The sequence below is a fragment of the Coregonus lavaretus genome (assembly GCF_964263955.1).
Source record: "Coregonus lavaretus genome assembly, chromosome: 18".
In the NCBI taxonomy this organism is placed as follows: domain Eukaryota; kingdom Metazoa; phylum Chordata; class Actinopteri; order Salmoniformes; family Salmonidae; genus Coregonus; species Coregonus lavaretus.
The window spans coordinates 35224781-35237516 of NC_140005.1; the positions used below are offsets into that span (position 1 = coordinate 35224781).

The 12736-nt window shown below is 41.1% G+C and overlaps 1 protein-coding gene across 3 annotated transcripts in view; it reads right to left on the minus strand.

Moving 5' to 3' along the window:
- Positions 1 to 12736, minus strand: part of mipol1 (mirror-image polydactyly 1) — a 67193-nt gene that overhangs the window by 36632 nt on the left and 17825 nt on the right. Inside the window, exons 3-5 of one of the 3 annotated variants that reach the window (XM_084182285.1) lie at positions 5339 to 5426; positions 4279 to 4358; positions 574 to 874 (exon numbers count right to left, since the gene is read on the minus strand). In XM_084182285.1, the coding sequence (XP_084038411.1) occupies positions 574 to 874; positions 4279 to 4358; positions 5339 to 5426 (469 nt within the window). The remainder of the gene's footprint in view (positions 1 to 573; positions 875 to 4278; positions 4359 to 5338; positions 5427 to 12736) is intronic. The other 2 variants (XM_084182286.1, XM_084182287.1) reach the window with 2 other exon arrangements.

Genomic DNA, 12736 nt, shown 5'->3' on the forward strand with positions numbered 1-12736 from the left:
TATCTATCTATCCATCTATCTATCTATCCATCTATCTATCCATCCATCCATCCATCCATCCATCCATCCATCCATCCATCCATCCATCTATCTACACCTTCAGATCAGATGCCAAATCATGTGACCTTTGATTGAATATCTTTACAAGAGGACAAATATACAGTATCACATCTTTTGTTGTAGAAATACAGGTTCAGGGCACTCAAAAACAGCTATTAATTTAATATTTTGACAAAGGACAAAAATACAGTGGTGGGCATACCTAGGTTTAGGTCCCTCAGAAACACTTCTTGTTACCAGACAGACCACACACACACACACAAGGCCACAAAGAGGCTACATTAAAATGACTGGAGTGATGCTTTATTACATCATATTTATGTGGCAATATTGCCAAGTGCTATAGTGGGTACAGATACTCTTCCACAGGTACATGTATGTGTTTCTGGTTCAAGTTTTTATGGGATCTGTGCATGTAACTTTTTTTTGCGAAAATCACCTATTGACACCAAAATATGATTGACGTACTTCTGAGTTAAGCTTTAGTTACGATTGGGCTCTAAGACAGCTCACCTTGATTGGAGAGCTTGGCTGGAGTCAGGAGGGATGATGTGTCTTCTGTAGACTGGAGGACTGCTGTTCGACCCCTGGATGTGACCCTTTGACCTGTAGCCGTCCTGGGTGAATGGGCTCCGGCTGGAGGCCCTCTCCTCCTCCATCCTCCTGCCTGCGTCTGGAGCCCTGTGGTGGGCCTGGGGTGAGGGAGATCTCCTGTGGTGGGCCTGGGGTGAGGGAGATCTCCTGTGGTGAGCCTGGGGTGATGGAGATCTGGATGTCCGACTCTCTTCCTCTACGGATCTTAAATACTGAGGGACTAAAGTTACCGAGATTACAGTTAGAATGCATTAAGCTTAATAGGGAACAAATGCTAAAAACACAAGAAATGTTTGGTAAATGTTTTGTTCAATATCCTTTGCAAGTTGTGGGAAAATGGTTACACATCGATCACTGTGCAAAATACGGTAAAATGTGGTAAGAAAATAAACGGACATTAGTGGCGTGTGAATAGAAATAAAAAAATCTAAGTGCATCCTCAACACCAACCATGACAATATTGTTCCACTTAAAGACCCAGTGAATTATGAGCTGGTGGAATGGGCTATTTTCTATAATTTTGGGGAGGGGTGGGGGGGCTTCTTGAGGAAACATGGGAATGCAGAGAGGATGGGTGACTGGTGCTGGCAGGGAACTACATGGTGCTCTGTAAATGTTTCTGTTGAGAGCTGAGCCAGAGAGAGAGAGAAAGAGGGAGAAGAGAGAGAGAGAGAGAGAAGAGGGAGCGAAAGGGTGGCAGCTAGCCTAGCGGTTAGAGCATTCCCTATCCCTGAGCCGACTAGGTGACAAATCTGCCGAGGTGCCCTTGAGCAAGGGACTTAACCCTAATTACTCCTGTAAATCGCTCTGGATAAGAGTGTCTGCTAAATGACTAAAGTAACGATCCATGCTTTCAAGTCAAATTCTAATGCCCAAGCCTGATAGAAAATAAGCTAAAATGCTTTAAAGAAAATCATATTCAAAAAGGTCAATTTATGATTGTCAGCTTTGCATAATGTCAAAGAAACCTCTTTAAAGTAATGATGTGCAGTTAGCGAACGATTTGTTCTTTTTGAACGACTCCTCCTGCTTAGTGGCTTCAGAGACGTTCTCCGACCACCAAGTGTCTGTCAAATGCGCGCAGGAAAATAGATCATGAGCATAGAGAAGAAAAATAAATTTTTAGAACTGATAATTGATCGGGCATGGTGCAAGAGTGAATGCAATTAATTGATTCTTGAATGTTATGATGGACACAGCTTTGTAGAACCATAACATACACAGCCTCTGCTCAACAACGTCGAACTCGAGAACGAATCGTTGGGGGCCTGCAGTTCGCAAACGACATTGCACTGCTTATCACCCTCACTGCAGTTAAGCAATGCATTCCGCCAAGAGTCGTTCACAATCCAATTCGGTTGCGGCCACAACTAGACCTGTTTCAAATGTACCAAGACAATCTTATTTGCATGCTTAGCAATCAACAAATGTACATTGTTTAAAGCATGTTGTTACAAATCTCAGTCACAAATGACAGCTCCAATAAGCCCCTTATGGTGAACGACATGTGAACAAGAGGCTTGTAAAATCATGACTATTTCGAGTTTTCAGTTCATCGTTCGCCGGTAGGGGGTCTTGCGTGCTCTGGGCATGACTGACTCAAATGAACGAAATGAGTCGAAAGATTCGTTCTTCTGACTGAACGAGTCGAAAAGATCCGAACTTCCCATCACTACTTTAAAGTATGATTGCCTTCCAAGTTACAACTTGACCTCTTGGTTCAAGTGTTGCATGAAAAATGCCACCTCTTTACAATTATGAAATATATATGAAGGAATAAAACAGATTAATCGCTTCAGCATCAATGCAATTCAAATGTGGTCTAATTCAAACAAGAGCTGGTTTAATGAGCATCAAACGTTGCATCAAACATATTCGATTATTTTAAGCAGCAGTCTGTTGTTTGTGCTAATACATGCGTTGTGATGGACAAGCTCATGAGCAGCATTGCCCCACTATGTCCAAAAGTAGCTCCAGCTTAGCGGTGACAATTATTTTGCGAAAGGTCAGGTTTTGAAGTCGAGATCAGGGAGGTCTGCCTCCTCCTCGTAGCTTTGTTGTCAGGGTCGTCCTCTCTGGATTGTTGCAAACAGATATTAGTATTCTCTTTAAGACTCACCAATGCAAACAGTAAATTCAACCATGAATAACACCAAACGCGCTTATATAACCCCCTTTGTCGCAACTGAAAATATGGGACACATTGTTCCTAAACCTGGGTTACTTCTTTATTTTTATTTTTTTATCTGGCTGTGGCGTGTCCCCACAAAGACAACTGCCTCCACAAAGTATGAGCGTCTGTTTAAAGTGGCATTTCCCAATGGTGAGAGCCGGTGTTGTTTAATCTGACAGTGTTTGGCCTGTTGGCTGTTTCCTATAGGGAAAAACTGAGGGAGATTCTCCTTTCAAGCCTGAGAAAATTCAACTCAAAGACTGGGGTTGCAAGGACAGATGTGACGTTTTATGTGGTAAATAGTGTAAAAGTCAAGAAGAGACATGATGAGTAGGGCCAGCAGCCTTTGCTTGCAAAAACGTCTCCTTTTGGAGTTCCTTTCCGGCTCACTCCTGATATCACAGCAAAACACCCCCCTGCTTGCCGTCAAATGTCATCTTCTAATAACCGCACAGGCCGTGTCATTAATAGCTGTTTGGCTAGCAGGACTTTAAGTGTTTTAACTACAGCCCAAATGTATATTTGAGCAGAGGAGCTGAATACATTTACATATCAGGAGTGTTTGGTGAAGGGTGGGTAAATACCAATGATGTATATAAACCCTGGATTGCTGATGCTATGTATTGGCCAATGAGAGGCTTTGAAGCCACCGGTCGGCCATATTGGCACTCCCCAGAAGTAGCAGTCCTCCATATGAATTAATGGCATTCTACAGTATTTAAATTAAATGTTTCAAGGACAAAATTACATTTATTTAACTATTTTAAAATTATTACTTTCAAAAAATGTAACTAAGTAATATATTTTACATTTGTATCTTTAGCTCACATAATATCATTTAAAGTATGCATTAAGGTGTCTGTAATAGAATAAACGTGGCAAAAACAAATGTAGACATTAATAAATGCATTTCAATAGCTTCCAAAATATTTTTTACAATGGTGGAGGAGTGCCAAGATGGAGGCACGGTGGCTTCAAAACAGCACCCCCATCAGTCATCTAGTGTACATATAAATCAATGGGTAAATACTCTGTTTATCTCTCATTGTCAATCCAACCAGTTTATCTAAATAGTGGCAGTGCCATTTGACTGCGGACGGTCTAGGTAACGGTTATTTGATGGCAGAGTGACACCATGGCTGGAGGTGATTTACACTTGTAAATAAATGTTTATGTATCGCATGGAACAGGTTTTACACTAAAGCAAGCGGGTAAACAGGCAGGAAGACCCGGCCTCTGAAATCAGCAGTCATTTGCACAAGCTTCCAAATACTGAAGTGCCAGTGGACAACATATGCCTATCATGTGCTACTACAACACAGATACATACAGCCAGCCCAGTACTCAAGCACTGAAGAAAGATCTCCATTTACAAAATGTTGTATTTTGTGTCTTGACAGATAGGAAGACTGGAAGAAGAAGAATAAAAAATAAAAAAAAAGGTCAGATACCTTGTGGCCAGTCTTTGTCAAGCACCTCTAGTACAAGTTGATTTGATGTTGTGCCCAAAATGGCTCCCAAGTCAGTACTTCTGAAATAAAGCAAAATAAAAACTGAAGGAACAAAAGAGAAATTCTAAAGAAACTTGGTTGAAGAATTCAAATGAAAGAATTCAAAATGTACTCAAATGAATTCCAAATAATTTTGAATCTACTGCTAATATCCATTAATATTACAGTGCATGCATGGGTATGGTAGAATTTATAGCTGAGCATGGCCTGAGCTCAGATGTTCAGGTGGGCCACTGCTATAGCTAACAGGGGTAGCGTCCCAAATGGTGCCCTAGCCCCAAAGGGCTTTGGTCAAAAGTAGTGCACTAAATAGGGAATAGGGTGCCATTTGAGATGCAACCAGGGACTTGACAGGTGAGTAGTGGGTCAAGAAAAAGAGAGCTCATCACTGTCGACACTGTCACAGCAGCATGACCTGCCCAGTGCTAAGCCTGTAAGCTACGGCAAGCAACTCTTAACTTTTCAACCATCTTTTAACTGGAAAAGGTCTCATAGCGTAATTTTACAGGATGTGGTATGTCTATTTTTACTCTTTTTGTGGACATTTACAAACAGCATTGAGTCTGAAAGAGGGTTGAAAAAAATATGTTATTGAGAGAAATAAAATGGTCTTTAAGACAATGGTGCAATGAAAATCATGTTAACACAATCTACAATATGTGAACAAAGGTACCTAACAAATTGATAGTGTACAGTGCACACACTCCACATACAGTAGCTAATTGTATTCATATCCAATTTAGTTTTCGCATTCAACTGAGGATGAACAAACTAGAAGACTGTGCTTTTATTTTTAGCCGTTGTAGCTAACATTCGCTTAGGATTTAGAATACACAACTCGACAAAGAAGAAGTCATTATTACAGTGAGTAATCACAGTAACACTGATAAACATACCGTAATATTACAACTCATTGTTTTATTGTCACGTGGGTGAAAAGCCATACCCAAACAATGTAAGTACGTATGAACAGAGGAGAATAATACGACGGTATCTTTACCCAAGTTGTGGCAGCTTGGTCTCTGAGCTTTGGTGCCTTACTGGGGAGGGCAGTCTTTGTTTCAGCTCCTCATTGACTTTAGGATTAGCTGAAAATAATACAGAAATGGATATAATTAATTTAATCATTTCTAAGGAAAAATGCATTTCGTTGGAGGCACCGAAGTAGGCACTTTACAGTACGTTAGCCTAGAGGAAAGGTTAGTATTAATTATAGCCTGTCAATATGATCTCAGAGGTACCTCTGCTGCAGAGAGGATCTTTAATAACCTCCCTGAGTACAGAAAAACAAGACCGACACCTTTAATTTGCAGAGTGAAATGGTGCTTTATTTAAGTCATCTCATCATCGATCCCCCTATCTCGCCACTGCGTACCATCGCTCTAACTAACAGTTTATCAAGGCACTAATGTATGCCAGCAATTAACAAATCATAATCCCGTCACGCAGATATCATTTAATGCTTTTAGCTATCAGGAAAGTAAACAGGCGTTTAATACTGCTCAAGCCCCATATCAGATCCTCCTTACTCGTTAGGAAGCCCCACCAATTAAAGTTCAGCCTCTACTCAGGTGTAATTAAATGATGGCTGTTCAATTGGTTCCAATAACTGCAAGTTAATTCATAAGCAAGCAACAAATACACTGACTGGAAGCAATTAAGGGAACCATTGACATTCACTGTCTGGAGGAGGGAGCAGGAAGGGAGCCTGTTGCTCTTAGGCAGTGTGTGTGTGTGTGTGTGTGTGTGTGTGTGTGTGTGTGTGTGTGTGTGTGTACTGTAGGAGAGGGCTACCATCTAGTGGTGAAGGGGCTAAGACAAAAGACAATTAGAATACACACTGAATGCAGCAAGTGACTTTAACATAACCCTTCCAGATGCAGCATGGCAGCTGGGTTAGCAAGGTGGGGGCAACCTCAGAGACACACAGTGGTTTCTATTGTATGAACCATATAGATATTGATAGATATACAAATCACTTTAGAATCTCCAGAAAGGACTATTGAAAGGGGAAGTGTCTCGGTCCTTCTCTTTTGGGTATACGGATGGCACAAACTATGTTTCTAGAAGAGGGCTACGGTTGATGAAAGACAGATATAAACTATGCTAATTTCAGCTGTTAGAATTATTAAAAAGGTATAGGAGTTAGTGGGTCCACAACCACTGAGAGTTTAGGTGAAGAAGGAGACCTAGAGATGGACCCAGGAGAGGAGGGAGAAACAGAGATTGAGTGAACGAGAAGGAAGAGAGGGAAAAAGAGAAAGCTCTTGGGAGGTTGGGTGCTTGGCGGGTGGGTGACCTCTAGGGCAGATGCCAGTGGAACGTTATCCCTGCGTTGTAAGCCAGCACACACTGCTCACACACTGCTCACACGCTATTCAGCTCTGACACGGTGAGGCGTGAACGGACAACTGGCTTTTTGTGGGAGAAACCACAGGGCTCCATTAATCCCAGTGATAGACTCTGGGCAAAAGCTAGTCTTTTGGGGGAGGATTTGGTAGAAGGAGAGGGACTTTTGAGCTGGTAGGGCTGGTAGCAGTGGTAGGTATGGCCCAGGAGATTGGTAATCCTTTAACATGAACATGAGAAAGTAGCTTTGATAAAGGAGAAGCAGAAAAACAGAGCATACAAACCTGACCTTTTGATGTTCTCATCATTTTGGTTTGGGGGGTAAAGGAAGGAACCGAGATGGGATTGGAACGGCAAAGGGCGCAGCTCGACAAAATACAAACTTGAATCATTGATTGACGTGGGTTTCCACACAGTGAATCACCAAACAAAGCCTTAATGAAATATGATCCAATAATCCATTCCGCCCCCAAAAAGAGGCTTTATTTATATCCTTTCATAGAAATTTGGCACCACGACATGAGAGTCTGGGAGTTGCTCTTTTAAAGCTTAATGTTGCATTTGGAGGAGGTTATGTGGGAGATAGAAAGACCTGCCTATCAACGAATAAATGTGAACCAATCAATCCAATAATCACCCTATAGTCACCATAGTAAATCCATGAATTGTGATTGGCCGTTATATTGTGGTCATTCTTTGTCAAGGTCATCATTTCCCACAAGCAAGGTTGGGCCCTTTTCTTTTTTTCATAAATAGTATGCATGTTGATCAATCATGTTACAAGAGCCTGGTATGGTCAACAGAACATAATTGGATGCTTAAAGAGAACACTAACTCAAATTAGAATTCATATACTAGTGTTTCAATTAAGTGACTTTCAAGAGACAAGCAGATGGATGCAGCAATGGAAACAATTGTGAAAGAGTGCTGGTTTAAAAGTAATACAATTATATGAAAACTCAAATCAATGACAATAGCCTTTAAATGATGAAACCCGCTTTATCCAGCATTTCTAAGTTCTCATTTCCTTTGTCCTTTCCTGTCTTTCTGTGATCTTCATATTCTTGCCTTGTAGACTTAGAGCTAATTGCCTCTGTGGGCTACTTATTATTCATGTACAATTATTGCAGCGTAATGTCTTTAAATCCTTTTAAATGACCATTCATGCATTGCATTCATTGAAAAAGCCTTTGAAGTCTGTCAAAGATGGAATTCTTCAAAAAGAAATATCTAAACCCAATCTCAGTCAACCAATACCGGGTTTTGTATTCCCCCCCCACTCACCCCCTAATATAAACAAAATTCCATTAATTTTTTAAGCTACATTTAATACATTTTCCGCGGCAAAAGTTTCCAGATTCCACAGTCATTTGTATTCCAGCTGACTTGATGAATATTAATAACAGTGTTATCCTGATTAAATGGGCTTCATACAAAATCCCTGTGAATCCTCCAGCTCAGGCCTCACATCTTCCCACTATTCTTTATGAATTTTGATACAGACATTAATCTGGAGAGGAACTTAAAGCGGGTTTAATTGTGCAGCGGCGTGCTTATGGTTTTTCGTCCAGTAAAATGCAGATGGATGGAGAATGTAGTAGGTGGTTAGGTAAACAGACATCTTATACGGGATGGAACACTAACACCCAGAGAGGGCACCTGCTGAGACAGTTGATTGTCATGGGCTGCCTGTTCGAAGGCAGGTGATGGACTTCACTTCCCTGGGATCAAAAGATTTGGATACATTGTTCCTATTTTGCTCCACAAAAGTCCCATCTATGGCATATGGAATTGTTTTATTACACTTTCATTTATGAAGTTTATTGATTTGACTATTGCAATAACAGTGTGGTAACATAGTTATAACATGTATTATTAATGCTAAAAATACTAGAAAAACTAACAATTTCTCATTTGAATAAACTGGTATGGAATCACTAGTTTTATGTTTACCATACAAATAAGTGAAAGCCAACCGATTATTTCTGAAACTATCAGGAGACATAAGCCTAATGTGCAAATCAAATGAGAACCTTTTTATAACAACAAAGTTACGCACATTTCTGGGCTTTAAGTCAATACTTTAAGATATTCATCCAAATGATGACAAAGATCTTTTCTCAAACTTTCAACAACATTTCACTCAACACTTCCACAAAGGGTTCTTCCATAGGTCTACATGGCAGTGCTACATCTTTGGGCATGGGGCTAAAAAGCAAACAGGTCATTTGTAAAGGGCTTTTAAAGAGAGGCGAGTACAAGGTGGAATTCCATTACATTAAATGTATGAACAATGAAGCACAGAGCCAGCCAGGGCACATTTCAGCCTTTATGCAGTAACTGAACTTTGCACCTTTCCGTTTCATATTTCATCCACCGTCAAAACTGACAAAATGCTTAATAGACAGGTGGGGAAATAAACGCTCTACTTGAGGACCTCTGAAGCGACAAATATTGACATGTGTGTAATATTAACCATTGCCACAAGATAAATGAAAGGGCATAGAGCGAGCAGGAGGTGTGAGAGGCGATCAACGAGGGAACACACAATGGCCGACCACGACGAGTGATGCTGAGCTTTCTGTTGAGGTCATTTCCCAGCCACTCTAGGTGACAGCCGCCCAGCGTCCTGCCTGAAACAGTGACATAGCTAGTTACATTTGTTTGAAGGGCAAATTTGTTCACTTTCAAGTGATTTACATTTAAACATAACTACGTTCTAAGCTAGATAGATGTGTGGCTACAACTTCTAAGAGAACTCATGATTGCAGAACGAATGACAGATTGACATATTCATCATTGTCTTACGTCAGACAGCATAACTTCATTTGAGGTACTAGCGCTGTGTACAAGTGACGCCACCGTTCAGAAGGCAATGCATATCTGTTTCCTAAAGATTTGCTAAGTTGACATAGTTAAACCTCAGACAACGCCACTACCATGGCGCAGGCAGAGAGAGGTCACCTCTAATAAGAATGTATGATGAGCCTGCTTCTCATCACTCTTGCAGAACTTTTCCCCCTCAAACTTATGCTGCTACGTCAAAGTGAAAGACTATTGGAAAGTAAAACTTTCGGTCAAATAGTTTACATCCATCCAGTAGAGCTGCCCTATTAAACCACCTCACTAATTATGGTGTGTGAATGTGTGCGCCTACACCCTGATTAGGCCTATACCTGGGCTTAGTGCCTCTCTGATGGTAGACTGGGAGCCCTGAGAGGAAGGAATTGGATCACGAGATCTCTATCTGTCGGAGGCTCAGCCTCAGTGATAGTGATAATTGAATTGAGCCCTGGGGAATTGGGGAAAGCATGGTGAAAGCCGCACCACTGCAGATCCTCTGCTGGATGGATCCATTCTGGGTGGCAGTCTGTCAACAGGACGGGAAGCTCTGATCCCCGAGCATTAAGGGGGGGCCCGGAGGAATGACCTGCAGAATCAGCCGGGATGAGTGCCTCATTTTCACAAAGATCCAGCTAATTTTTGGCGAGAAAAAGCCGGGAGCCAGGAGGCTTGGGGAGAGCCAAGGAAGCAATCCCACCCTTCCCAATCCCTTGTAGGTGTGACAGCTGTGCAGAGTGAATAGCTTAGAGCACGAAACCCTCCTGCAGACTGCTAGATCATCTCCTGAATATCTTATCTCACACTCAGGAGAGAAAAAGGCATCGCTCGGTCTGATTGTACTTACTGCATTACTTCTATTGTTAAATCAGGATACAATGATCATATTCCTGCTTGAAAACATAAAGGTGATCCCAATGCCTCTGCACATAAAGTGACTAGGAAATATAGTCAACTCGTTTTCACAAGCGCTTTATGGAAAATGATGCATTGCCTCAGTATGTAGGCCTAGGAAAGGGTTACCGGATTTTAGTGATGGTAACTTGAAAAGTAAACTATGGCTATCTTAAGTACCAGTCAAAAGTTTGGACACACCTACTCATTCAAGGGTTTTTCTTTATTTTTACTATTTTCTACATTGTAAATAATAGTGAAGACATCAAAACTATGAAATAACACATATGGAATCATGTAGTAACCAAAGAAGCGTTGAACAAATCAAAATATATTTTATATTTGAGATTCTTCAAAGTAGCCACCCTTTGCCTTGATGACAGCTTTGCACACACTTGGCATTCTCTCAACCAGCTTCATGAGGTAGTCACCTGGAAAGCATTTCAATTAACAGATTTCCAACAGTCTTGAAGGAGTTCCCACATATGCTGAGCACTTGTTGGCTGCTTTTCCTTCACTCTGCGGACCAACTCATCCCAAACCATCTCAATTGGGTTGAGGTCAGGGTGATTGTGGAGGCCAGGTCATCTGATGCAGCACTCCATCCCTCTCCTTGGTCAAATAGCCCTTACACAGCCTGGAGATCTGTTTTGGGTCATTGTCCTGTTGAAAAACAAATGTTAGTCCCTCTAAGCGCAAACCAGATGGGATGGCGTATCGCTGCAGAATGCTGTGGTAGCCATGCTGGTTAAGTGTGCGTTGAATTCTAAATAAATCACCAACAGTGTCACCAGCAAAGCACCCCCACACCATCATACCTCCTCCTCCATGCTTCACGGTGGGAACCACACATGCGGAGATCATCTTTTCACCTACTCTGCGTCTCACAAAGACACGGCGGTTGGAACCAAAAAGCTCAAATTTGGACTCATCAGACCAATGGACAGATTTCCACCGGTCTAATGTCCATTGCTCGTGTTTCTTGGCCCAAGCAAGTCTCTTCTTATTATTGGTGTCCTGTAATAGTGGTTTCTTTGCAGCAATTCAACCATGAAGGCCTGATTCACGAAGTCTCCTCTGAACAGTTGATGTTGAGATGCGTCTGTTACTTGAACTCTGTGAAGCATTTATTTGGGCTGCAATTTCTGAGGCTGGTAACTCTAATGAACTTATCCTCTGCAGCAGAGGTAACTCTGGGGCTTCCTTTCCTGTGGCGGTCTTCATGAGAGCCAGTTTCATCATAGCGCTTTATGGTTTTTGCAACTGCACTTGAAGAAACTTTCAAAGTTCTTGACATTTTCCGGATTGACTGACCTTCATGTCTTAAAGTAATGATGGACTGTCGTTTCTCTTTGCTTATTTGAGCTGTTCTTGCCATAATATGGACTTGGTCTTCTACCAAATAGGGCTATCTTCTGTATACCACCCCTACCTTGTCACAACACAACTGATTGGCTCAAACGCATTAACTTTTAACAAGTCACACCTGTTAATTGAAATGCATTCCAGGTGACTACCTTATGAAGCTGGTTGAGAGAATGCCAAGAGTGTGCAAAGCTGTCATCCAGGCAAAGGGTGGCTACTTTGATGAATGTCAAATATAAAATATATTTTGACTTGTTGAGCACCTTTTGGGTTACTACATGACTCCATATGTGTTATTTCATAGTTTTGATGTCTTCACTATTCTTCTACAATGTAGAAAATAGTAAAAATAAAGAAAAACCCTGGAATGAGTAGGTGTGTTCAAACTTTTGACTGGTACTGTATTGGTATAGTTACAGTTTCTTATCAAATCTATTTGTGTAATAGTGAAAATAGTCACCGCTTACCAGTACTCTAAAAATCTATTGTAAGCTCTTCAGAAGATCTGACAACCAGTGACCAAAAAGCCAAGATTGATGTCTGAGGTCAAATTCAAAAGCGGTTGCATTTGAATCAATGTCAATTCTGTTTGTAATGCTGTCTAATACCATTTATTCTAACACACCGTTTACACAGTGAATCAAACTTGGCTAAAAGTACATGATAACACAAACCCCTCACAGTGTGCATGGCCTTAGTCACTATAAAGGACTTGTTTTAATTCTTAATACTGTTGGACGACAAATCTTTCTGATCAGCTAAGCTACCAAGAGTGCAAATACAGTGCAGATAATCAGATTTCTAATTATTGTCACTCACATCATCCAATGTGCTTATTTGAATTACAGTGATCACATGGAATTATATATTCAATGCTTTCGGTTTAGCAGAGGCTTTATTGGGAATGTAAAGCCTGAATAATGACTGGATCTATCAAGCATCAACCAGA